Source organism: Vigna unguiculata, chromosome 3, assembly GCF_037176805.1.
Source record: "Vigna unguiculata cultivar grain cowpea cultivar isolate G323 ecotype 2 chromosome 3, ASM3717680v1, whole genome shotgun sequence".
Classification (NCBI taxonomy): Eukaryota; Viridiplantae; Streptophyta; class Magnoliopsida; order Fabales; family Fabaceae; genus Vigna; species Vigna unguiculata.
The window spans coordinates 69,461,550-69,485,026 of NC_140794.1; the positions used below are offsets into that span (position 1 = coordinate 69,461,550).

The window sequence follows — 23,477 nt, forward strand, 5'->3', positions numbered from 1 at the left end:
TTGATATTGGAGCAGACACGAGAGAGTAAGAGTAAATTGTGAGACTGTGTTTTATTGAATGAAAGGACCAAATCTTTTATACAGAGTAGAAAAGAATAACGGGTTTTGTTAAAAAACAGAAATAACAGAATACTTGACTTAATACTGTTTTCAAACTAACAAACAAACTAACACTCTTCCTTAAGTCAAGTGTTTGACAGATACAACTCCAACTCTCCTCCTTAAGTCTTCAAATCTCTCAATCTTCAATGCTTTTGTGAAAACATCTGCTAATTGTAACTCTGACTTGCAGTATTTCACAAATATTCTCCCTTTATTCACCATGTCTCTCAAGAAGTGATATTTTACTTCTATGTGTTTGCTTCTGCCATGACTCACAGGATTTTTAGACAGGTTTATGGCAGATACATTATCAATTCTCAGCTCCATAGGTGCTTTTATACTGATTTTTAGTTCCTTTAATAATTCTCCAAGCCAAACTCCTTGGCATGCTGCAAGACTTCCTGATATGTATTCTGCCTCACAACTAGACAAAGCTACCACCGACTGTTTCTTGGAACACCATGAGACATGAGCATCGTTCAGCGAAAACAAATACCCTGAGGTGCTCTTCCTTTCCACCAAATCACCATTGTAATCTGAATCAGCGTACCATACTAGCTCCAGTTTTGATTTCTGCTGTCCGATAGCAAATGATATCCCATAATCTGATGTGCCTTGGATGTATCTCAACAATCTCTTGGCTTCTAGCATGTGTGACTTCTTTGGATTGCTCATGAATCTGCTTATCAATCCCACACTATAAGCCAAATCTGGTCTGCTGTTGCACAAATACCGCAAAGAACTAACAATTCGTTTGAACTTTGTCTCATTTTTCTCTATTGACTTGAGCTCCTCATGCATCGCATCTCTCCAGACTGGTTGTGTCACAACTTCTTTCTCATCAATTGGTTCAGCCCCTGCCATTAGTGCTATGTGCACTAAATCTCCATCATCATCAACCTGTTCATCAGAAACCATTTCAAAGTCAGCAAACCTGTGTGGCACTACTCTCTCCCTTTGTGACCTTTGAGTCACAACATCTTGTGCCCTGTTGATATTTTCTGCTGTGACTGCTTCTGGTGCAGTTTCACCTGTTACAGATTCTGTAAGCGTTACACTATCAATTGTGCACTTCTTTAAGCTAGTTTGTTTGGTCTCCCAGTCCCAACTTTGATCTTCTAGTACCAGTACATCTCTGCTCAGGACCACCTTCTATTGGTTTGGATCAAAGAGCTTATATGCTCCTGTAGGATGATATCCAATGAAGATTATTGCTTTACTTTTATCCTGCAACTTGGTTCTCTTCTGGTTAGGTATGTGCTTAAAAGCCAGTGACCCAAAAACCTTAAGATGCCCAACTGCAGGTTTTACTCCAGACCAAACCTTCAAAGGTACTTCACTTTTCAACACCTTTGTAGGACATCTATTGAGGATGTAAACAGCAATGGAAGCTGCTTCACCCCACAATTTATGTGGCAGCTTTTTTTCTTTCAGCAAGCTTCTTACCATGTTCACGATTGTCCGGTTTCTTCTTTCCGCAAGAGCATTATGTTGTGGTGTGTAGGGTGCTGTAACCTCATGCATAATCCCATTAGCTTGACAGTAACTTTCAAATCTGTTAGAGGTGAATTCTCCTCCCCATCTGTTCTGAGTGTTTTCAACAGTTTTCCACTCTCTCTCGACTTTAGCTTTGAACTTCAAGAAAACTTCAAATGCCTCACTCTTCATTTTGATCACATACAACCAAATCATTCTACTATACTCATCTACGAAGGTAATGAAATACCTATTTCCACCCAATGAGGGAATCTCGAAAGGTCCACATACATCTGAGTACATCACTGCCAAGCATTCTTTGGCTCTCATCTTCATGTTGGTCTGGAATGGTCTTCTGGTTTGCTTTCCAGCCAAGCAAATCTCACAGACATTCTCTGGTAAGTTTATATCACCAATCCCAAAAACCATATTCTTCTCACAGAGTTGCTTTAGACTTCTGAAATGCAAATGGCCATACCTAAGATGCCATAGCCAACTCTTGTCATCCTTCTTGATTGCAGATAGGCATTGCGCATCAACAGCCTTTATGTTAACTTGGAAGGTTCTGTTTTTCGAGATCTTGCTTCTCAAAATCAGATTTTTGTTAACATCAAACAACTCAATTCTGTCATAATTTCCCATTACTAAAGTAAACCCTTTCTGCACCAATTGACCTATGCTAAGGAGATTACATTTCATCTCTGGCACAAACAACACATTTGCTATCACAACTTTTGAACCATCTTTCCTTAAAATGACTACATCTCCAGCCCCCTCAACTTTCAAGGTACTATCGTCAGCAAATCTCACCTTACTTTTTTTCTCTACATCAAAGTTGATAAGCCACTCTCTATGACAAGTCATATGATTCGAGCATCCTGAATCTAAGTACCATGACTTCTCTTGTGAATTCGCACTTCCTGCTGTAGTGGTTACCATCAAGGTTAAGGTTTCGGAAGAATCAGAATCATAATCTTCCTGTGCCATATGAGCTTCTTTATCTCGATGCTTCTTTTTCTTCTTGTCAGCATAACATTCAGAGGCATAGTGACCCATCTTGTGGCAGTTGAAGCACTCGATGCTTCTTTTATCTTTCTTCTTGTGATGGTTCTAATACTTTTCTGTTCTTGCACTCCCTTCTGTTGTATCTGACCTGTCATAGTAATCTTGAGTAGTCTTGCCAGACCTCTTTTCTCCTTTTGCTTGCTTCCCTTTCCACTTCTTCTTATTTTTCTTGGAATGGTGCGTTTTCAAAGCCTGCTCAACATTATCTACGTCAATCAGCAGCCGCATCTCATGTGCTTCCAAGGAACTTTGGAGTTCCTCGATCTTCATTTGTGATAAGTCTTTAGACTCTTCGATTGCCACTACAATAAAATTGAATTTTCGTGGCAACGATCTCATAACCTTTTCAACAATCTTAAGATCAGATATTGACTCACCAAGACCCTTCATCTGATTAGTGATCGTGAGTACCTTGGTAAAGTATTCACTGATTCTGTCACCTTCCCCATCTGCAGTAACTCATACTGCTTTCTCAGGGTTTGGAGTTTTACTTTCTTGATCTTTTCCCCTCCCGCATGACTTCGAATTAAGATATCCCAGGCTTCCTTTGCAGTGTTCGCATTCTGAATCTTTTCAAAATGACTATCATCAATACATTGATGAATAAGAAACAATGCCTTACTGTCCTTCTTCGCAAGAACCGCCTTCTGCGCTTTAGCTGATCCAGAAGCAGTCACCTGGCCAGTTTCTACCACATCACTGACGTCCTGAAACCTGAACAACACCTTCATCTGAGTGCTCCATCTGTCCCAATTTTTCTCTGTAAAAATTAGAAGATTTGATGCGGGAATATGATTGTCGCCACCTGCCATTCTTCACCCGCAACTGATTAAGAAACTGAGTCTTGATTCCCCTACTGTGTTGTCTGCTCTTCGCTACTTTCTTCAACCTTGAAATCTTGAAGCCAAACGTCCCAGAAATGAAACCAAGGCTCTAGATACCACTTCTATTGGAGCAGACACGAGAAAGTAAGAGTAAATTGTGAGACTGTGTTTTATTGAATGAAAGGACCAAGCCTTTTATACAGAATAGAAAAGAATAACGGGTTTTGTTAAAAAACAGAAATAACATAATACTTGACTTAATATTGTTTTCAAATTAACAAACAAACTAACAATTGAAAACAGAAACATACACAATACAGAAGAAAAAAAAATCAGTTTAATGTAATGTGCGTAAACATTTCAGCAAATATTTATGATACAAAAATAAAGATTACAATTTTTTAACAAATTGATATAACCTTCATTATGTTATGTTACAAATATATGAATCACTCACCTAAGAATTAGAAGAAATGATAACATGTATTCCCTCATTTTTCCTAATTAATGTTTTTAAAGTTGTTACGATAAAAATAAGGGTTTAATGATTGAAGGGAACCAGTACTAGTAAAATTATTATAATAAATTAACAAATACTATATAAAACAATACTATGATTCTATAATGGTAAAAATTAAAACAAAACATGAATTTATGGGTTTTTTAACATTGAAAATACCCAAAATAAAAAAATGTTATCATATTTAAAATACTTTTTGAGTAATATTCATTAGTAGTTATTAATAAACTAATTTTATATGAAGAAAAAACAAAATGATAAATATTTTAAGTTGATTTTTATTTTTTCTGAGAAAAAATTGAAATAATATTATTAAGTTTTTAATTGAATTAGTTTACACTAACTTTTAACTGGTTTTGATCATTTTATCAATTTGTATAGGAATTTATTGTTCTTTAAGTAATTTTTCCTTAAATTGTTTCTGTGGTTTTTTTCATCAATTACTCGGTTCTGTGATATCAACAGTTAACTCAGTCCAATTTTTAAAAGAGAATTCCAGATATCGATATCATTCAGCTATCTTTATTTAATTCCTCACTTCTTCACAAGAGTCCTCTCTACAATTGTCAAAGTGAAACTACTTGTTTTCAATAATAACCAATAAGTTTAAGTTATTTAGGTTAGGAATTCAAGTGTGAGTTTAAGTTATATTAATTAAAAATGAAAAAGTAGATCATTATAGAAGAATAAAGACCTATAAATTCATTACCTTAATGTTTTGGATTAAAAATAATATTAATGCCTTATGTAGTTAAGGTCAGATCTCATTGATATTATACCTTGTTTACCAGAAGATCAAAAGTGATGCAATGAAAAAGTGATACAGTGCTGTTTTTTACACCATTTTTTTTCTGTTGTTTCTCTAAATAATTATCAGTATTTTATACAAAATGTATCGATGGAGGTGAAGATAATAAGTGCATGTAATAAAGTAGAATTAAAAGAAAGTAGAAGTGGTGAATGAATGAAGATAAGAAAAGAAAAATGGTGAGACAAGTCACTAAATCACGCCGCTTACTAACCACCCTGTAGTGCTGCTGCTTCCTCATAAATTAAATGCTTGTTCCATCCACACGCTGCAAGCAATTAATCCACAACATTTTCTCTGCTTTTTCTCCCGGCAAAGCGTTAATCTCACTCAGTACTCATTCTTTTCCTTCTACCACTCTGCTGCATGCATACGATAAGTTCTCATTAATTGCACTTCTCATTATCACTTCAATTCTTTCACTTCAGGTACTAATTTATCTCTCCCCACACCCAAAGAATGTTTTTGCTTCAGTTTTATCATCTCATCAATGCATCCAAATATTTTCTTTCACTTCCTTCCCCACAAAAATCTAACTTTACCCTCTGTGTTTCACACTACCACTATCACTCTATATACTAAGAAAGCATGGTGGAAGCATATCAAATTTTTAAAGACAAAGAATCTCCCTGTTCTGGGCCTTTTCCCTTTCCTTTTGTTCAATTTATGCGGCAATTGAGTTGGTATATGTCTCTCCCTTTAATTCATCAGGCCCAGCAAGCACACGTTCAGAACAAAAGAAAGCTACAAGTTTAACTAATGAAACAGAGAAATGTGTTGACAGCTTTTTAGCAGGATGAGGCATTGAGCCTGAGCATAATTAATAAGGTTACGTGCCGCACATAAATCCTAGGAAGTTAGCAGGTTTTGACAAGTTTCGAGTAATTTTATTTTTCCCTCACTTTTTGTCTTCTCTTTACTTCCCTGCATTTCGTACGACTATTTAAACTCTCAACCTCAAACCAGCATCACACCGAACATTTACTACTACCTCCAATACTCAAGATAAACTCACTTTTCATCTTAGTTCTAACACTTACCTCCCTGTACATTAACTAGCACCCCGTTTATCCGATGGCTTGCTTCTCTTGTACCTAAACAAGCGTGCTTCTTTCTTCAGCTTTTGCAGGTTAAGCAGATTGAGAGCACTTCAGAAATCAGAATGAAAGTTGGGTTAAAAAGTGCCAAAGCTCGAAGCTTTTGCATGGTCTCTGTTGCCTCGCTCTTTGCCATGCTTTTAGGTAACACCTTGACCTTAATGACACATATTATATAGTCACACACCCATTGACTTGTTTAATGTAAGATTAATTCTTTCTGTTTCCCACCAATCCCTTCTCAAAACTTTTTAGTTTTCATATATGGTTAGTTCAGCAACAGACATTCTTATTTGCAATGCAGTGAGGGGTGTGCTAATTCACATGGAAGGTGAGAGGGACGCAGGCATGGCAAAGATGTTTTTCTCCAAAGGAAACCAAACAGTAATCACCTCACGGAAGCTGCTGCAATCTGCAGGTACGAGAACCCTTTACCTGCATGTTATAGTAACAGTAATAAACTACAATTGCAGCACTAAAATTATGGTGCATTGCAGATAATGGTGGCTTGAGCCACATAGGAATGGTGTGCTCAAAGGAGGACATAGTGATATATCAGGGGGAAGTGCCCCCTCTTCCCACGGGGATTCCTTCGTACACAGTTCAAATAATGAACATGTGCGCCACTGATTGCGACATAGCAAATATAAGCCTTCACTGCGGGTGGTTCAGCTCAGCACGTTTGATAAACCCCAAAGTGTTTCGTAGAATGGGATACGATGATTGCCTCGTCAATGATGGAAAACCTCTTGCCTCGGGAAAAACCGTCTCCTTTCAATATTCCAACACTTTTCGCTACCCTCTCTCCGTTTCATCTGTTGTTTGCTCCTCATGAGCTACCACTTTTCATCTACTTGTAACTTGGAACACCCATTAAACACACATTAATGGAGGTGTTTTACCTTCCTAGGTACAGAAAAGTTTTATTTTATTTTTTCTTTACAAATGGTACATACAGAAAGCTAGACTAGTAGTTGATTGAGCTACTGTATTTTGAAAACAACATTAAATGGTCATCTTTTAATTGGTTCAACCGAATAATCACATTATGTTGTTGCTATGGGAATCCCTTTGGTTCAAACCGAGCTGTCCGAACATTAATCGGTTGAAACAAAAACTAAATAACAAAATCTAGACATTTAAAACGCATGATGTTATAATATAAGGATAATGATGATGATACAATGGGAGGTCTTAGTATCCATAATCGTAAGAAAATTCAGAGACACCAACCATAGCAGAGAGGACTTGCGACATAAGGTAGAGGGAACCCCCGAAAAGAGCAAGAATGAAAATGGCGGAAACGGGATTCCTGAGAAGGTCGAGTATGGGGCGGAAGATGGTGTAAAGAGCACCTGTGCTGACGGTGAGAGCGTAGAGCCCATATCTCCTTACGTTGTCCCAAAACTCTTCCACCAGTGGGCCTTCAGGGCCCAATGCCAAGGCCTTCTCCTCCGTCAGAATCACCGCCAAAATCCCCACGCACACCGCTCCCATTATCACAACACTGGAATTCGAAATACCCTTCTCATCTTTCAGTACAACCACCCTCCGACTATGCTCTTCGCTTCCTCTGTTTTCTCTCAGACTCAGTGCGAATTTCGATGGTGGATGCTTTAAGGTTTTGGCGTGCGACGATAGTACCAGAAATTTGATGGGTTTGACACACAGTGGAGGGTTTGAAGAAGAAATTGGAACGTGAAGCTCTGGTCTCAACTTCACAGTGTTCATCTTCTCACACTGTCTTACCAAACTCAACTAAGTCTCGCACTATCTTATCCAAGCTCACTCGTATTTTTTATTCGATACCTTATCTTCCAAGTGCCAAGTGTGTGGTGCGTCGCGTCTTTCAAATTTTATCCGCCTAGTTTCTAAGTTAGTGTGGAGTTGATACACATAATAGATAGCGTAAATATATATATTTTATTTTAGTATAATAAAAAATTATACTTTTACTATAATAGTTTTAGTTTTGTTGTTTAAATCTTATTAATATTTTAAACAACGTTATGTCAGACACTAGACATCTCAAATATACTTGGATTCTAAATTATATCGATCATTTATTATTACATGATAAATTTTGTTAATGTTAATACAATTTGGTATTATTTCAATTTTTATGATTATCATATTTATTTGCTAAAGATAAAATTTACTTTAAATATGCAATTAAAATTTTGAAAAAGTATTAAGAATTTTACTTTTACACAGAAAAAATAAAAAGTTTTAAACTTAATTATTTTTAATATTAACTTCTTCTTTGATCAATACATATAATTATTAAAGACTAAATTTGTGTTTAATTACTTCAATTATCAATCAATTTTAAATAAAATTAACAAAATAAAATTTTTGAGTTAAGATTATAATATTTTTTTCATTACTAAAAACGAAATATATGTATATTTATTATACTAAACTGTCTATTTATCTCATAAATAAGTAATATTATCATATTTTTGTCATATTTATTAAGTTACTGTTGTCTAATAATTCTACCTTAGTATAAAATTGAAATAAAAGATAATTTAAATATGTGTTTATTAAAATTTATTTGAGATGTCTTTTTAAAAATAAAATTGTGATAGATCGATTAATTCTAATGATTGTATACATTATTTATTAATGTTGTTTTTCATCTTATTTTACAGATATCTTCTCATTATTATTTATAATTTTTATATCAATATTTGTAGGTAATTTATTAATTCTTAATGGTTGTCATTTATCACTTAATTTATTAAGAAATTACAATTTATGTCATAATAATTGTGGTTGTTATACATTTCAAAGAGTTCTAAATTTCCACTCTTGTAATAATAATCATTATTCCTCCAACCCAACAGTACCAGTCTCCTATAGTCATGTAACTTAGAAAATTCAAAAGCATCTCATTATTCTATAATTATTTAGTTTATTGCATCACAACCTGTTTCCTTAATTTGTGGAGAGTTCATCAATCATTTTTATCTTTTATTGAGAATACAGAAAGAGAGACATCAGTTTCAAAGTCAAGTCTTTCATTCACGCCATGGTTATCTTCCCATTCCTGTTGTTGCTGCTCTGGTTTGCAAGGGTTTATTACAAGAACAAAATCACAGTGAAGAGTGTGGTTCATAAGCTTCCCCCAGGTCCATGGAAGTTGCCTGTAATAGGCAACCTTCACCAACTGGCAAGCGCAGACACACTCCCACACCATACCCTTCAAAATCTATCAAACAAATATGGACCTTTGATGCACCTTCAACTGGGTCAAATTTCTGCTGTGATCGTGTCATCCCCTGACATGGCAAAGGAGATAATGAAGACACACGATCTTAATTTTGTGCAGAGGCCACAACTACTTTGTCCTAAAATCCTTGCCTATGGTTCAACCGATATTGCCTTTGCTCCATACGGTGAGTACTGGAGACAGATGAGGAAAATATGTACACTGGAGCTTCTCAGTGCCAAAAGGGTTCACTCTTTCTCCTTCCTTCGTCAACAAGAGGTGGCCAACCTCATACAATCCATTCAATCGTCTGCATCTTCAGCTTCACAAGTTAATGTTTCTGAGACTGTTTTCTCTTTTCTCAGCACCCTTGTTTCAAGAACAGCCTTTGGTAAAAAATCTGAGAAGGAGGATGAGCTTTTGTGTTTGCTCAAGAAAGGAGCGGAACTCACGGGAGGGTTTGACCTTGCTGATTTGTTCCCTTCGTTTAAAGCTCTTCATTTCATAACTGGGATGAAAGCTAAGCTGGAAGACATGCACAAAGAGCTCGACAAGATTTTAGAAAACATCATCAACGAACATCAGTCAAAGCATAGCATCGGAGATGCAGAAGAAGAGAATCTGGTTGATGTTCTTTTGCGCGTGCAACAAAGTGCCACCCTGGAGGTTCCAGTCACAATAAACAACATCAAAGCCGTTATATGGGTCAGCACATGAGCATGAACTGTGATATATTATATGATTTCTGTAATGAATTAAACTGATATATAAATATAGTAACAGTGATTGTAACATTGTGCAGGACATATTTGGGGCAGGGACTGATACTTCAGCAACAGTACTGGAGTGGGCTATGTCAGAGCTGATGAAGAATCCAAGAGTGATGAAAAAGGCACAGGTTGAAATAAGAGAAGCTTTAAGGGGAAAGAAAAGAATCGGTGAGAGTGATGTAAATGAACTAAACTACTTGAAGTTGGTGATTAAAGAAACCTTAAGGTTACATCCTCCTGTTCCTCTGTTGCTCCCAAGAGAGTGCAGGGATCCATGCAATATAGGTGGATATGCAATACCTATGAAGACTAAAGTGATAGTAAATGCATGGGCACTTGGAAGAGATCCAAAGCATTGGTATGATGCAGAGAAGTTTATACCAGAGAGGTTTGATGGCACTGGTTTTGATTTTAAAGGGAATAATTTTGAGTACATTCCTTTTGGGGCTGGGAGGAGAATTTGTCCTGGCATTTTACTTGGCCTAGCTAATGTTGAGCTTCCTCTTGCTGCATTGCTCTATCACTTTGATTGGAAACTACCCAATGAGATGAAAACACAGGACTTAGACATGACAGAAGCGTTTGGAGCTACAGTGGGAAGAAAAAACAACCTCTGTCTGATACCAACTATGTATAACTTTTCCCTTAATCATGTTATTGCCACATGACCCTCTTTTCTACATCATGTTTTTCTTCATTTTCTTTGTAAGTTTGTGGAATTCAATTTCATGTTGGGGGGTATTTTCTAGTGGAGCTATTGGAAAAGTATCGAAATTTGATCCTCTTAATTCACATTATTTTTAGTGATTTGATCCTCCTATGCATCCTTGTTTACTACTGCCCAGAAATTTCTTTAAATTTCTGAATTGCTAACATCTTTGTCATTGTGGATTTGTGGTAACATTTCGGACTTTAACTTATCAGAAATGGACAATTCTGTCGGCAGGAGAAAGAGAACTAAATGAGGGAAGTCATCAATTGTCTTTGAATATTTAGTTTTCTCAGAAAAACGTATAATCTTGTTGAGTATGAACCACATGTATAATTCAAAATATACATATTATTAAGAAAAATAGGTGTAAGGTGAGTGTTCAGAGAAATATCAAAAGTAAATGTGGCAATAATAAAGGTTCTAAATTTATTCGATACTTAGTGAATGAAGAGGTCATGAATGTGGATATATAGTACACAATTAACACAGCAACTATCGAGTTGTTGAAGCAAATATGTTTTTCATAAAAGATGTGGTTGGAGTGTATTAGGTAACCACTTTCTCCATTGAAGAAACAGTAAGTAGAATCAAGAGGGTGAATCGACAATGAGACGGTGATGAAGGGAATATTGATATGGAGTCGGTAGCAAATACAGGTTGTTTTTTCTTCCCACTGAAGCTCCAAAGCTTTCAGTCATATCAAGCTTCTCTGGTTTTATCCCATTGGGGAGTTCCCAATCAAAGTGATAGAGCAATGCAGCCAGAGGAAGTTGAACATTAGCCAATCCAAGTAAAATGCCTGGACACATTCTTCTTCCACCTCCAAAAGGAATGTATTCAAAATTATTCCCTTTAAAATCAAAATCAGTGCCATCAAACCTCTCTGGTATAAACTTCTCTGCATCATACCAGTGCTTTGGATCTCTTCCGATGGCCCATGCATTCACAATTACTTTCGTCTTCACAGGAATTTCATATCCACCTATCATGCATGCTTCCCTGCATTCTCTTGGCAGCAAGGGACCAGGTGGATGTAATCTCAGTGTTTCTTTGATCACCCACTTCAAGTACCTCACTTCCTGCACCTCACTCTCACTAACTCTCTTCTTCCCATTCAAAGCTTCTCTTATTTCGGTCTGTGCTTTTTTCATCACTCTTGGGTTTTTCAACAACTCTGACATACTCCACTCCAATACAACAGATGAGGTATCAGTCCCAGCTCCGAATATGTCCTGCACAAATATGGTTCTAGATTAAGACTGTAATATTTTAAAAGTAAGTCCTCATTTTCGATTTTGATCCATTATGTTTGATCTTTGAAAAAAATTGTGTCATATTCATTAATATTGTATCTGTATCGATAGCTTTTAAATATTTATCAAGTCCCATTTTGTAGTTTTCTTTTTCTATTTTTCCTTAACTTTTTAATTATTTTTTCAAAAGAGATTTATTCACATTTAAGGTTCGTGACATGTCATGTGACAGGCTCACATGTCAATATTAGATCCTCGTGCCAATGTTGTTTATACTCGATTCAGTCCTTATATATTTCTTTTATTTAGTATATGATAATGAAATTTGACATTAACACGTGATATGTATACTAATACTGTAATATTATCCTTTCACGTGTCCCTAACAAGATCATTTGTTATGCCAATGGGCTTGACATTGGGGTTGATTCAAAGGTAAAACGTTCCCTTTAGTCCTCAAATCTTTTTTAGGTGTAATATTCCTCTATTAAATTGGTTATGATATTATATTATGTGTCAGGTGGGTCACCCATTTATTGGATCCACACTGATTTATTTAAGAAAAATAAAATAAGTCTTTTATGGGCTTCCAACCCATTCTGCAATTTAAATATACAACCCTTACATCAGGTTTATCAAGAGAGAAAAATAGAGTGAGATGGAGAGAGAAGTTGTAAGTGTCTTTAGTGAGAAGCCATCAGAGAGATTGAAGAAGAAAGAAGAGAAGAAGTTACCTTGAAGAGAAGGTTTTATTCCTCATCTCATATATTGATGTTCTCTCTAGGTTATTTCTATTGTTTATTTAAAGTACCCATTTAGGTTTGTTATCCACCTTGTTGGTGAAGAGAATAGTGCTATGTTGATCCTCAAATTTCTAAGAGAACTTGTAGTGTACTCATTAATTTTATTAGTGGAAGTTTTTAGTGGACAAGGTCCAGTGGGTTTTTCTTCCATATTGAGGTTTATCCACGTTAAAAGTTTTGGTGTGTGCTGGTTCCTCCCTTATTTGTTTTATGCATTTTATTATTTGCATATTATTTATTTAGGAAAGATTTGATCTAGATTTTGTTTTCGTGTTTGATTATTTATTAATTTTGAGATCGTCCCAACAATATTAAGATTTGAGATTTGATGTGTACGCATCATTTTTACTATAAATGATATTGCATTATTATGTGATAATATTGTAATGATATTAATTTAATGTAGAAAGTAAATTTATATTTATTAAGAGCAAAGTGAAATTAATGGAAAAAAGAAGAAAAAATAATTGTTGATGATGGGAGAAAAAAAGAAAAAAGAGAATAATAACTCTTGAGACAATTTTACAGAAAATATGTGTAAATAATTGAAACAGAAACAAAAATAACCTAAAAGTTTTGGACCAAAATTAAAACAAAATGACTAATAAAACATAGTTTTAAATACTATCATAGTAAAATTATGAATCAAATAAATAGAAACCGTTAATTTAAAAACTTGTTATAGAAGAAGTTTACTTACGGCCCATATGATGGCTTTGATGTTGTCCATTGTTACAGGGATGTCGAGGGTGGCACTTTGTTGTATACGCAAAAGAACATCAACCAGATTCTCTTCTGCATCTCCTTCTCGATGTTTTGATCTATGCTCGCTGATAATGTTGTCCAGAATCTTGTCCAGCTCTTCATGCATTTTCTCCAACTTAGCTTTCAGCCCAGTTATAAGATGGAGAGGTTTCATTGAAGGGAACAAATCAGCAACATCAAACCCTCCTGCCAGTTCCGCTCCTTCCTTCAGCAAACACAAAAGTCGCTCTTCGTACTCACATTTTTTACCAAACGCTGTTCTCATCACAATGCTACTCACCAAAGATGAAACGCTTTTAGAAACATTGACTTGTGAACCTCTGCATGCACACGCTCCAATGGATTCTATGAGTTTATTCACCTCGTCTTCGCGAATGAAGGAGAAAGACTGAACCCTTTTGGCACTAAGAAGCTCCAGTGTGCATATTTTCCTCATATGCCTCCAGTAATCACCGTATGGAGAAAAGGCAATATCGGCTGAACCATAGGCCAGGATTTTAGGAGCAAGTAGTGCTGGTCTCTGCACAAAATTAAGATCATTTGTCTTCATTATCTCCTTTGCCATGTCAGGGGATGACACGATCACAGCAGAAATTTGACCCAGTTGAAGGTGCATCAAAGGTCCATATTTGTTTGATAGATTCTGAAGGGTATGGTGTGGAAGTGTTCCTGCCACTGCCAGTTGATGAAGGTTCCCTATTAGAGGAAGCTTCCATGGACCTGGGGGAAGCTTTTCTGCTTTGATTTTCTGCTTGTAAATTCTTGCCAGCCAAAATAGTAACAAGAGGAATGAGGCAATAACCATCATCAAAGAAGGTTGGAATTCCATGGCATGAATGAAAAAGTTGAAAGTCTGAAACTTGTGTTTTGATTCTACACTCTCCTAGCTTCTCTATTCTTCTCTATTTCTGTGATTTTTTTTCTATAATAGCAAAATAAATAAGGGAAACGTATTGATGATCTGTTGCGTGCGTAATAAACAATTGTAAAATTGTCACGAAGTAAACGAAATAATTTTATAACCTTTGTGATTTAGTGGGAAGATTTTGTATCACCTATCATGACAGTACCTTCAAATCAACTTTGATTTCATACAAAAATGTAGATGTTGAAACTCTTCTACGATCTTCATTTTTTTTTTTAGATTTCTATAAGGGTATACTCAAGGCAATGACATATTCTCTACTCAGGTGGATAATTGACTTATTCATCCTTGTTTACTGTTCACAAATTTATTTAAGTTTCTGAATTGCTAACATCTTTATCGGTGTGGATTTGTGAGCTAAGCATATCAGAAATGGACAATTCTAGTTGGTAGGAGTCAGACAATTAAACGAGGGAAGTCATCGGTTGGCTTTGAATAGTTTTCTCAGAAAAAGATATAATCTTGTTGAGTATGAATCACATGTTCAAAATAGTTTATGTTATGTTATGAGTCAATTTCATCTTTTTCCTTGTTATACATTGAAATATATGTGAAAGTGTCAAACTATATTGAATATTGATGGGAAAACAACAACACAAACAATATACCAGATAATGCCGTGGATATAATTTCCCCTAACTTGCAAGAATCTATTCGTAGCACAAATTAGTGTCAACCTTTATGTGTTAGAGCTTTCAGTGTGTTCTGAATTTATTGTTCTGCCTCTCTATTTATTTTATAGCCCCCTCCCCATTAGGTTAAGTCAGACATGAGCTTCTCAAGTTTTGGGCATTTTCTCTACATGGGAAGAGAGTCCAATACCCAACAAATATGCATGACATATTCTACTAATTAAGTAGTTTTATGGTTGGTTTAGATAGGAATGAGAGTATGAAGGAAAAGAAATAAAGAAAAACTTACTTATTTGATGTAAAGAAAGACAAATGGGAAATGATTTGATAAAATATTTTTTTGTATATTAATAGATTTAGAAAATAATTTGTAAAATAGACTTTTAAAACTAATTTGATGTAAAAAAGAAAAATTTTAAAAAAATAAATTAGAGTTAAAATAAAATTTCAACTAAAATTAAAAATATTATAAATTATTAATAGACAAAAAAAAGTGAATTAATTTACAAAATATAACAATAAAAATATTTTATTTTATTTATCAGTTCAATTATTTATTATATTATAAAAAATTATAGACTATATTTGATTATACATAATCAATTATGTATATAACATTTGGAAAAATAATGATTTTTTTGTCCTTTGTTTTATAGAACCAAATCGAAAATAGATAGAGTATGTGCTTGGTTCTGTGTCAAATTGATGTAAAATTGATTTTCTAACGCAGAATTGGTATGTATTTGATTTCTAAAATCAATTAAAAAGTAAGGATTTCACATTAAATGAAAAACAACTAATTCTTGTTTCTGCGTGAAGATTAAATCAACTGGAATCAATTCTCCAAAGTTACAAAGTTATAAGTACAAGTTAACTTTAATGGATAAAGTATAATTTATAAACCACTTCTCTTTTTGTGTTCTTAAATATCTTACCTCATTATTTTTTAAAGTTTTATTTATTTATTTCTCTTTCTGCTTCTTGCTTTTTCCAAACAACGCGTTTCAAACAAATTGATTACATCCAAAACAAATTATTATAATCTCAATAATTAAATATGTTTTTTTTTTCAAAATTTTGGCATAATTTAGTCTCTCAACTTTAAAATACATTTCCTATTTATCATTCAAACACAGATATGTCAAATGAAATAAACAACTCAAATATGATCATATAAGAATTAAATCCACTCATTTTTAAAGATGGAAAATTAGATTGATTCAAAGTTTTGAAAAAGAACTAATTCTAATATTCTTTTAAAGATGAGAGACAAAAAACATATTTAACCATAATCTTAAAATCATTTATCGAGAATAAATGTGTACACGATCTCGTTAACATATAATATGATTTTAATTTTAGGTTTAATTCAATTTTGAGTTTACGTTAAATTTGAAGTCTTTATTAAAATTTTGTAATATATTGAGTCATCAAAATTTTATAATTTTTCAATTAAGTCCAAACAGTAAATCATTTTCTTAATTGTGTTAATCCTTTTTTCTTAATTGTGTGATGTAACACTTATGCTACCTATCATCTTATTTTAAATATTTTTACATAATATTTTGTTACAAGATACTATAATCATGAAATCTTCTCAAATTTATACTTGTTTGACAAAAAAATATTTTTATTATTAATTAAACTTATAAAATTATAAAATTTGAAATTATAAAATTATAAATTATAAAATGATTAAGTCGTTGAAGCAAGATCCTATGAAGAAAAAAAAAATGTGGTTGAAGCCTGTTAGGTAACCACTTTCTACATTGAAGAAACAGTAAGTAGAATCAAGAGGGTGTATCGACGATGAGATGGTGATGAAGGGAATATTGATATGGAGTGGGTAGCAAATACAGGTTGTTTTTTCTTCCCACTGAAGCTCCAAAGCTTTCAGTCATATCAAGCTTCTCTGGTTTTATTCCATTGGGGATTTCCCAATCAAAGTGATAGAGTAATGCAGCCAGAGGAAGCTGAATATTAGCCAAGCCAAGTAAAATGCCTGGACACATTCTTCTTCCACCTCCAAAAGGAATGTATTCAAAATTATTCCCTTTAAAATCAAAATCAGTGCCATCAAACCTCTCTGGTATAAACTTCTCTGCATCATACCAGTGCTTTGGATCTCTTCCAATGGCCCATGCATTCACAATTACTTTCGTCTTCACAGCTATTTCATATCCACCTATCATGCATGCTTCCCTGCATTCTCTTGGAAGCAACAAGGGAGCAGGGTGGATGTAACCTCAGTGTTTCTTTGATCACCCACTTTAAGTAACTCACTTCCTGCACCTCACTCTCACTAACTCTTTTCTTCCCCTTCAAAGCTTCTCTTATTTCACTCTGTGCCTTTTTCATCACTCTTGGGTTTCTCAACAATTCTGACATACTCCACTCCAGAACAACACCTGAGGTATCACTCCCAGCCCCGAATATGTCCTGCACGTACATGTTTGAAGTCGTTTCTATGTGAGTATAAAGACTGTATTATTTATCAATAGAACAACACAAGTTTTTTCACACAAGAGTTTATGTGAACAAGATTAAGGTTGTAATATTTTTAAATACCATCATAGTGAAATTATGAATCAAATAACTTGGAAATTGTTAAGTTAAAAACTTGTTTTGGAAGAGGTTAACTCACACCCCATATGATGGCTTTGATGTTGTCCATTGTTACAGGGGTGTCGAGGGTGGCACTTTGTTGTTTACGCAAAAGAACATCAACCAGATTCTCTTCTGCTTCTCCCTTTTGATGCTTTGATCTATGCTCGCTGATAATGTTGTCCAGAATCTTGTCCACCTCTTCATGCATTTTCTCTAACCTGGCTTTCATCCCAGTTATAAGATGGAGAGGTTTCATTGAAGGGAACTAATCAGCAACATCAAACCCTCCTGCGAGTTCCACTCCTTCCTTCAGCAAACACAAAAGTCGCTCTTGGTGCTCAGATTTTTTACCAAAGGCTGCTCTCGTCACAATGGTACTCACCGAAGATGAAACGCTTTTAGAAACATTGACTGGTGAACCAGTGCATGCACACGCTTGAATGGATTCTATGAGTTTATTCACCTCATCTTCACGAATGAAGGAGAAAGACTGAACCCTTTTGGCACTAAGAAGCTCCAGTGTGCATATTTTCCTCATATGCCTCCAGTAATCACCGTATGGAGAAAAGGCAATATCGGCTGAACCATAGGCCAGGATTTTAGGAGCAAGTAGTTCTGGTCTCTGCGCAAAATTAAGATCATTTTGTCTTCATTATCTCCTTTGCCATGTCAGGGGATGACACAACCACCGCAGAAATTTGACCCAGTTGAAGGTGCATCAAAGGTCCATATTTGTTTGATAGATTCTGAAGGGTATGGTGTGGAAGTGTTCCTGCCACTGCCAGTTGATGAAGGTTCCCTATAAGAGGAAGCTTCCATGGACCTGGGGGAAGCTTCTCTGCTTTGATTTTCTGCTTGTAAATTCTTGCAAGCCAAAATAGTAACGAGAGGAGTAAGGCAATAACCATCATCAAAGAAGGTTGGAATTCCATGGCATGAATGAAAAATTTGAATGTCTGAAACTTTGTGTTTGGATTCTATACTCTCTTAACTTCCCTATTTCCCCGATCTTCTCAATAAGCAAAATAAATAAGGGAAACGGTGCTGATTACCTGTTGCGTACGTAATAAATTGGTGTCACGAAGTAAACGAAATAATTATAAACATTATGATTTAGTGGGAAGATTCTGTATCACCTATTATGACAGTACCTCCAAATCAACTTTCATAAATGCTGTTGTTGAAACTCTGTAGCACCTATTATGGCATTCTCCTTCCATATACCCTTGAGCTTTTCTGCTATAAAACTCTCTTCATTATGTCTGTTTTCTGGATATTTCTAAGAATGATGATAAAGTCACACACAAAACTTTACAATTTATCTTACAAGGTGACGTAATAGTATTTTTTATTTTATTTAATTTTGAATTAAAGTACACATTGGGGTAAGGGAATGATTCGAAACCAACAAGTGTTCGAACAAAAGCGGATTTGTGGAAAGTTTCCTAGTTTCAATTGACCTCCTCTTCTTCTTTAAGCTATTGTCTTCTTAAACTTGTGGAAAAAGTGTTGAATCCTTTTTTCTTTGAAAACCTATTTCATTTTGTTACATGTGGCATCAATTATCCCATAGCGGAGACCAAGTGGCCCGAGTCATAATCAAATCATAGTGCTTAGACTGTTACATTCTTAAGTAAAAAGAGTTGCGTCTTGACTAATAGATTCCTGATAGGCAATTGTTCACGGAGAGATTGTTGCGGGTTGCACAATTGACCAATCAAACTTCCATGTTAGGATGATGAGGTGCAAATCACATGCAGTGGGTTAGCACTTCTTTAGACAATGCTTTGCAAATATGTTCCAGAATTCATTTACATGTTTTGCAGAGTAAAAAATAACTTTTTGACTTAAATACATAATAAAGAATAGCAAGTGAATTTGTTAACTACAAAATATTCAAATATGACTACACATTAATGATGTGCAAATCATATTAATTGGGTTGGCACTTAAAATATCATGGGTTTGTTTGACCAATTGGTTTTGATACGAAGCCTGAATTAAAAATTACTTTTTACTTGACCAATCGCTATATCATTTTCCTATTTCTAATGGTTGGAAATTCAAAATGTCAGTCTAAATCCTTGAAATAGCTAAGTTGTCTTTTGTACTTGGATTTCTTATCATTTCTTAAATATAGCCCACAAATCAGGTTCTGCTTAAGGAATTCTAAACTGAAGGCAGAAACAAGTTTAAAATTCCAAGTATCACTCCTTAGAGGTAAAGGATTCTTGTTAATATAATAAAAGTATCTTTTTCGGTCAAATTTGGTAAAATACGTTTATGCGAATATAGATATTTGAAGAATACGTTATATCAAGTATGCCAAAGACTTTCCCAACAAAAGTATGCGAAACAAAATATATACGCAGCAAACACTGACCAGGAAATCCATTTTACAACTTTTTCTTTTCTTTGTGAATCAAACAAGAAAATAATTACTTCATCTTTTTCTTAATTAAATTCCGTCCACTTTTCTCAATCTTAATTAAACTTATTTATGGGTCTTCCATTCCCTCATCTTTTCTATGAACTAAACACTATTTACAAGTCTACGACTCTTTCTGTCATTTAAATATCAAACATAATTAATTATCTACAACTGACTAAAAAGTCTGTGGCAAGGGTAATCTTTGGTGAATGCATCTGTTCTGTTCACATACGAATCATTCTAATTGTCATTCGACAGAAAGTAATTTCGTCCTTTCTCGTGTTCATTCTACTGTCCTTTTCTAGAGTGGTCAGGAATATTTTTAGAAAAAAAAAGTCATTCTACAATATATTTGTATCATTGTCGACAGAAGATGAAAAAGATAATTCTAGTACGAGATGATATAACACAAAAAGAAAAATTATATTTACAGTTTTTTTACTCTTACTATTATATGTGTAATATGTTCGTTTTATGATTCTAATAATGTACACAAGTCATTAATTTTATCAGATGTTAATATTGAATATTTTCGTCATTTTGACATACATCAGCTTAATTGACAAGTTGGACAAGTAAACTAATCAATAACATAGGAAACACTTCACAATTCAAACATATAAGTTGGTTTTTTGTGTTTTCATGTGTTCTTGCCGCCCGGTGAGGATCTACTTACTACCATCAGCGGCGAGGTTGAGTAATTGACAAAACCATATGTTGTCTTATGTATGGATGGATGTATATGAACACGCAAACCAATACAACTATGTATTAAACCATGTTGGATTGTTAAAGGAAATTGTCTTCTTAGTTAAGTTCCTCCTTGAATGGATCGATTCCTTGCACAAGAAAATTGATTTAGTTTTGATTAATATTTCGGTACATTTAATAAGTCTCACACCACTTAAAAATCGAGGATAAACGCAATTTAAATACTTTTTTTCTTTTCATCCTCTAAAGTGTTTCTTAAACACAAAACCGAGACAGAACTTCGCGACTCAAAACATCAAAACAGACAATACCTTATGATCGTGTCCGTACAATTAATAGACTTATCCGAACAATTTGTAGATTCATTTTTCAGTCTGATCATGTCATTAATGACGGTCAGTTGAGTTGTGTATATAGGATATTATAAACAAAGAAAACTCATCAGAGAGACCTACCAAAGTTCCCAAACAGTTAGATCTATTTTTCACACCATGGAAGTCCAATCTTCCTTGGCAATCATCATCTTCTTCTCACTCTCATTGCTTTTGCTTGCAAAGAACTATAAGCAAAAGGGTCTCAGAAAAATGCCACCAGGGCCATGGAAGCTACCTATCATAGGGAACCTGCATCAACTAGCAGTAGCAGGTACACTTCCTCATCGTGCTCTGGGAAAACTAGCACAAAAATATGGACCCTTGATGCACCTACAACTAGGTGAGATTTCTGCAGTGATTGTATCATCCCCCAACACAGCCAAGAAAATAATGAAAACACATGATCTTGCTTTTGCACAGAGGCTGAAATTTCTTGCTTCTGATATTATGGGCTATGGATCGGCAGACATAGCTTTTGCTCCATATGGTGATTACTGGAGACAGATGAGGAAATTATGTACATTGGAGCTTTTGAGTGCAAAGAAGGTTCAGTCATTCTTCCATATTAGAGAAGAAGAGGTGGCCAAACTCATAGAAACAATTCAGTCATCTGCAGGTGAACCAGTTGATATTTCTAGTAGATTTGGCTCTTCCATAAGTACCTTTGTTTCTAGAGCAACATTTGGTAAAATAACCGAAGATCATGAAGAATTTTTGTTGACTGTAAAGGAAGCAATAGAAGTTGCAGACGGCTTTGACCTTGCGGATGCGTTTCCTTCTCTCAAACCTATACATCACATAACCGGGTTGAAAGCCAAATTGGATAAGATGCATAACAAAAGTGACAAGATCTTAGAGAAGATCATGAAGGAAAATCAAGCTAAAGAAGGCACGGGAGAAGAAAAGAATGAAAATCTAGTTGAAGTTCTTTTAAGATTCCAACATAGAGGCAACCTTGAGACCCCAATTACGAACAACAATATCAAAGCTGTGATTTGGGTAAGTATTTCTGCCATATCATTTTCATCAGATTGTAAATTGGTTTAAATTCATACTCATGATTAATACAAGTATGTTAAAATATCAATGTTATGTTTTTGTCCTTGTCATGGCATTGAAATATATGTGAAACTATATTCAACTTTATGCAGGACATATTTTCTGCCGGGACGGATACTTCAACAAAAGTACTAGAGTGGGCTATGTCAGAAATGATGAGAAACCCAAGAGTAAGGGAGAAGGCACAAGATGAAATTAGAAAAAAGTTTAGTTTTAAGGAAACAATAGATGAGAACAACCTGGGCGAACTTAGGTATTTGAAGGCAGTGATAAGAGAAACCTTGAGGTTACACCCACCTCTTCCTTTGTTGCTTCCGAGAGAGTGCATAGAATCATGCAGGATTGCTGGTTATGATATACCCATTAAGACGAAAGTGATAGTGAACGCATGGGCAATAGGAAGAGATGCTGAGCACTGGCATGATGCGGAAAGCTTTGTACCAGAAAGGTTCCTTGATACATGTATCGATTTCAAAGGAACAGACTTTGAGTTTATCCCTTTTGGGGCAGGAAGGAGAATGTGTCCGGGACTCTCATTCGGTATAGCCAGTGTTGAGTTTGCTCTAGCTAAAATACTGTATCACTTCGACTGGGAACTCCCACCAGGAATGAAACCAGAGGAGATTGACATGGATGAAGCATTCGGAGCTGTGGTTGGAAGGAAAAACAACCTGCACTTGATTCCCATTCCTTACGATAATACTTTTAATCCGTGACGATAGTTCTATTTGTTAAGATATTATTTATTTTTAAATCATTCTCTTGCAAGGAAGATCCAAAAGAAAGTGTTATGTATTTGTATACCTTCTTTTAATTTGAAATTATCTAGAGAATAGTTTTTGGAACGATGATCAAGTTGAGATAGAGTCTAGATAGACTTGTCTCTATCCTGGCTTGATCATATCTTAATTAGGCTAAATCTTACTTAGTGTTAAAATGAACTTGGACTTAATCCAATTTGATTAAAAATGGATTGGCCCTAACTTAGACATTTCCACCTTTATTATGGATTGTACTAATTCGAATAAACTCATGCCTAAATTGATTTTGCTTTACCTGGATCTAAGTTGTCTAAATTCAATTTAGACTCAGATAAACTCAAATTATACTAACTAAATTGACTTAAATCCATACTAAATCAACTCAACTTAAATTCGAACTAATTCCGTATAATTAGGATATAAGTTACTCGGTTCAGCCTATACTAACTCAAAGGTTACTTGGTTCAGCCCATACTAACTCAATTTAACTTCGATTTGGATCAACTTACTTAAGTCAATCTCAATCTAATATTTCATAAAAATAAAATTGTTTAACATGAATAGAAAA

General features: G+C 34.8%; 5 protein-coding genes and 1 pseudogene across 6 annotated transcripts; 3 read left to right on the forward strand and 3 right to left on the reverse strand.

Moving 5' to 3' along the window:
• Positions 1-5,690: 5,690 nt before the first annotated feature.
• On the forward strand, positions 5,691-6,924 carry LOC114176709 (TPD1 protein homolog 1-like). The gene is made up of 3 exons (XM_028061836.2): positions 5,691-6,036; positions 6,197-6,310; positions 6,390-6,924. The coding sequence occupies exons 1-3, from the start codon at positions 5,958-5,960 to the stop codon at positions 6,725-6,727; spliced, it is 531 nt and encodes a 176-aa protein (XP_027917637.1). The 5' UTR covers positions 5,691-5,957; the 3' UTR covers positions 6,728-6,924.
• A 100-nt stretch (positions 6,925-7,024) lies between these two features.
• LOC114176708 (uncharacterized) lies at positions 7,025-7,681 on the reverse strand. The gene has a single exon (XM_028061835.2). It carries the CDS (start codon positions 7,621-7,623, stop codon positions 7,087-7,089), a length of 537 nt encoding a protein of 178 aa, XP_027917636.1. The 5' UTR covers positions 7,624-7,681; the 3' UTR covers positions 7,025-7,086.
• Positions 7,682-8,763: 1,082 nt separating this feature from the next.
• On the forward strand, positions 8,764-10,696 carry LOC114178738 (cytochrome P450 71D8-like). The gene is made up of 2 exons (XM_028064798.2): positions 8,764-9,811; positions 9,909-10,696. The coding sequence occupies exons 1-2, from the start codon at positions 8,927-8,929 to the stop codon at positions 10,542-10,544; spliced, it is 1,521 nt and encodes a 506-aa protein (XP_027920599.1). The 5' UTR covers positions 8,764-8,926; the 3' UTR covers positions 10,545-10,696.
• A 295-nt stretch (positions 10,697-10,991) lies between these two features.
• LOC114178737 (cytochrome P450 71D8-like) lies at positions 10,992-14,326 on the reverse strand. The gene is made up of 2 exons (XM_028064796.2): positions 13,345-14,326; positions 10,992-11,820 (listed from the first exon to the last, which is right to left on the reverse strand). The coding sequence occupies exons 1-2, from the start codon at positions 14,236-14,238 to the stop codon at positions 11,176-11,178; spliced, it is 1,539 nt and encodes a 512-aa protein (XP_027920597.1). The 5' UTR covers positions 14,239-14,326; the 3' UTR covers positions 10,992-11,175.
• A 2,335-nt stretch (positions 14,327-16,661) lies between these two features.
• On the reverse strand, positions 16,662-20,018 carry LOC114179472 (cytochrome P450 71D8-like; annotated as a pseudogene). The gene is made up of 2 exons (XR_014994043.1): positions 17,611-20,018; positions 16,662-17,405 (listed from the first exon to the last, which is right to left on the reverse strand). The product of XR_014994043.1 is annotated as a cytochrome P450 71D8-like (transcript).
• A 1,043-nt stretch (positions 20,019-21,061) lies between these two features.
• Positions 21,062-22,962, forward strand: LOC114177216 (cytochrome P450 71D8-like). The gene is made up of 2 exons (XM_028062482.2): positions 21,062-22,088; positions 22,241-22,962. Exons 1-2 carry the CDS (start codon positions 21,207-21,209, stop codon positions 22,862-22,864), a joined length of 1,506 nt encoding a protein of 501 aa, XP_027918283.1. The 5' UTR covers positions 21,062-21,206; the 3' UTR covers positions 22,865-22,962.
• The last annotated feature ends 515 nt before the right edge of the window (positions 22,963-23,477 follow it).

Excerpts from the sequence above, each read along its gene's own strand:
- LOC114178737 (XM_028064796.2), bottom strand. The coding sequence starts at position 14,238 with ATGGAATTCCAACCTTCTTTGATGATGGTTATTGCCTCATTCCTCTTG. Across the intron at positions 11,821-13,344 it reads TCAAAGCCATCATATGGGCC|GACATATTCGGAGCTGGGAC; the intron begins GTAAGTAAACTT and ends ATATTTGTGCAG.
- LOC114177216 (XM_028062482.2), top strand. The coding sequence starts at position 21,207 with ATGGAAGTCCAATCTTCCTTGGCAATCATCATCTTCTTCTCACTCTCA. Across the intron at positions 22,089-22,240 it reads ATATCAAAGCTGTGATTTGG|GACATATTTTCTGCCGGGAC; the intron begins GTAAGTATTTCT and ends AACTTTATGCAG.
- LOC114178738 (XM_028064798.2), top strand. The coding sequence starts at position 8,927 with ATGGTTATCTTCCCATTCCTGTTGTTGCTGCTCTGGTTTGCAAGGGTT. Across the intron at positions 9,812-9,908 it reads ACATCAAAGCCGTTATATGG|GACATATTTGGGGCAGGGAC; the intron begins GTCAGCACATGA and ends AACATTGTGCAG.
- LOC114176708 (XM_028061835.2), bottom strand. The coding sequence starts at position 7,623 with ATGAACACTGTGAAGTTGAGACCAGAGCTTCACGTTCCAATTTCTTCT.
- LOC114176709 (XM_028061836.2), top strand. The coding sequence starts at position 5,958 with ATGAAAGTTGGGTTAAAAAGTGCCAAAGCTCGAAGCTTTTGCATGGTC. Across the intron at positions 6,037-6,196 it reads GCTCTTTGCCATGCTTTTAG|TGAGGGGTGTGCTAATTCAC; the intron begins GTAACACCTTGA and ends TTTGCAATGCAG. Across the intron at positions 6,311-6,389 it reads GAAGCTGCTGCAATCTGCAG|ATAATGGTGGCTTGAGCCAC; the intron begins GTACGAGAACCC and ends GGTGCATTGCAG.